At 43.4% G+C, this 295-nt stretch overlaps 1 protein-coding gene across 2 annotated transcripts in view; it reads left to right on the plus strand.

Moving 5' to 3' along the window:
* Nucleotides 1–295, plus strand: part of LOC119590538 (probable tyrosyl-DNA phosphodiesterase) — an 11,004-nt gene that overhangs the window by 6,733 nt on the left and 3,976 nt on the right. For both annotated transcript variants that reach the window (XM_037939187.1, XM_037939186.1), the window contains exon 10: nucleotides 116–275. In XM_037939187.1, coding sequence (XP_037795115.1) covers nucleotides 116–275 — 160 coding nt within the window. The remainder of the gene's footprint in view (nucleotides 1–115; nucleotides 276–295) is intronic.

The raw sequence follows: 295 nt of genomic DNA on the forward strand, positions 1-295 counted from the left end.
CCCCCCCTCCCCCACTGTATGCTTTTATTAGAATGGTAAGCTAAGATCTACATGTATTTAGCTTTAGCATATTTTAAGACACTGATAGCAATAAAACCCCAAAACTTTCTTGCAGGTAAACCTTCCTTTCCAGTATGGCACACACCACACCAAGATGATGATATTTGAGTACACAGACAGCTTGCGTGTAGTTGTCCACACAGCCAACCTGGTACCTAATGACTGGTACGAGAAGACTCAAGGCTACTGGATATCGCCTGCTTTTCCTTTGCTGGGTATGAGTTTGGCTGAATGT

Source organism: Penaeus monodon, chromosome 27, assembly GCF_015228065.2.
Source record: "Penaeus monodon isolate SGIC_2016 chromosome 27, NSTDA_Pmon_1, whole genome shotgun sequence".
NCBI lineage: Eukaryota > Metazoa > Arthropoda > Malacostraca > Decapoda > Penaeidae > Penaeus > Penaeus monodon.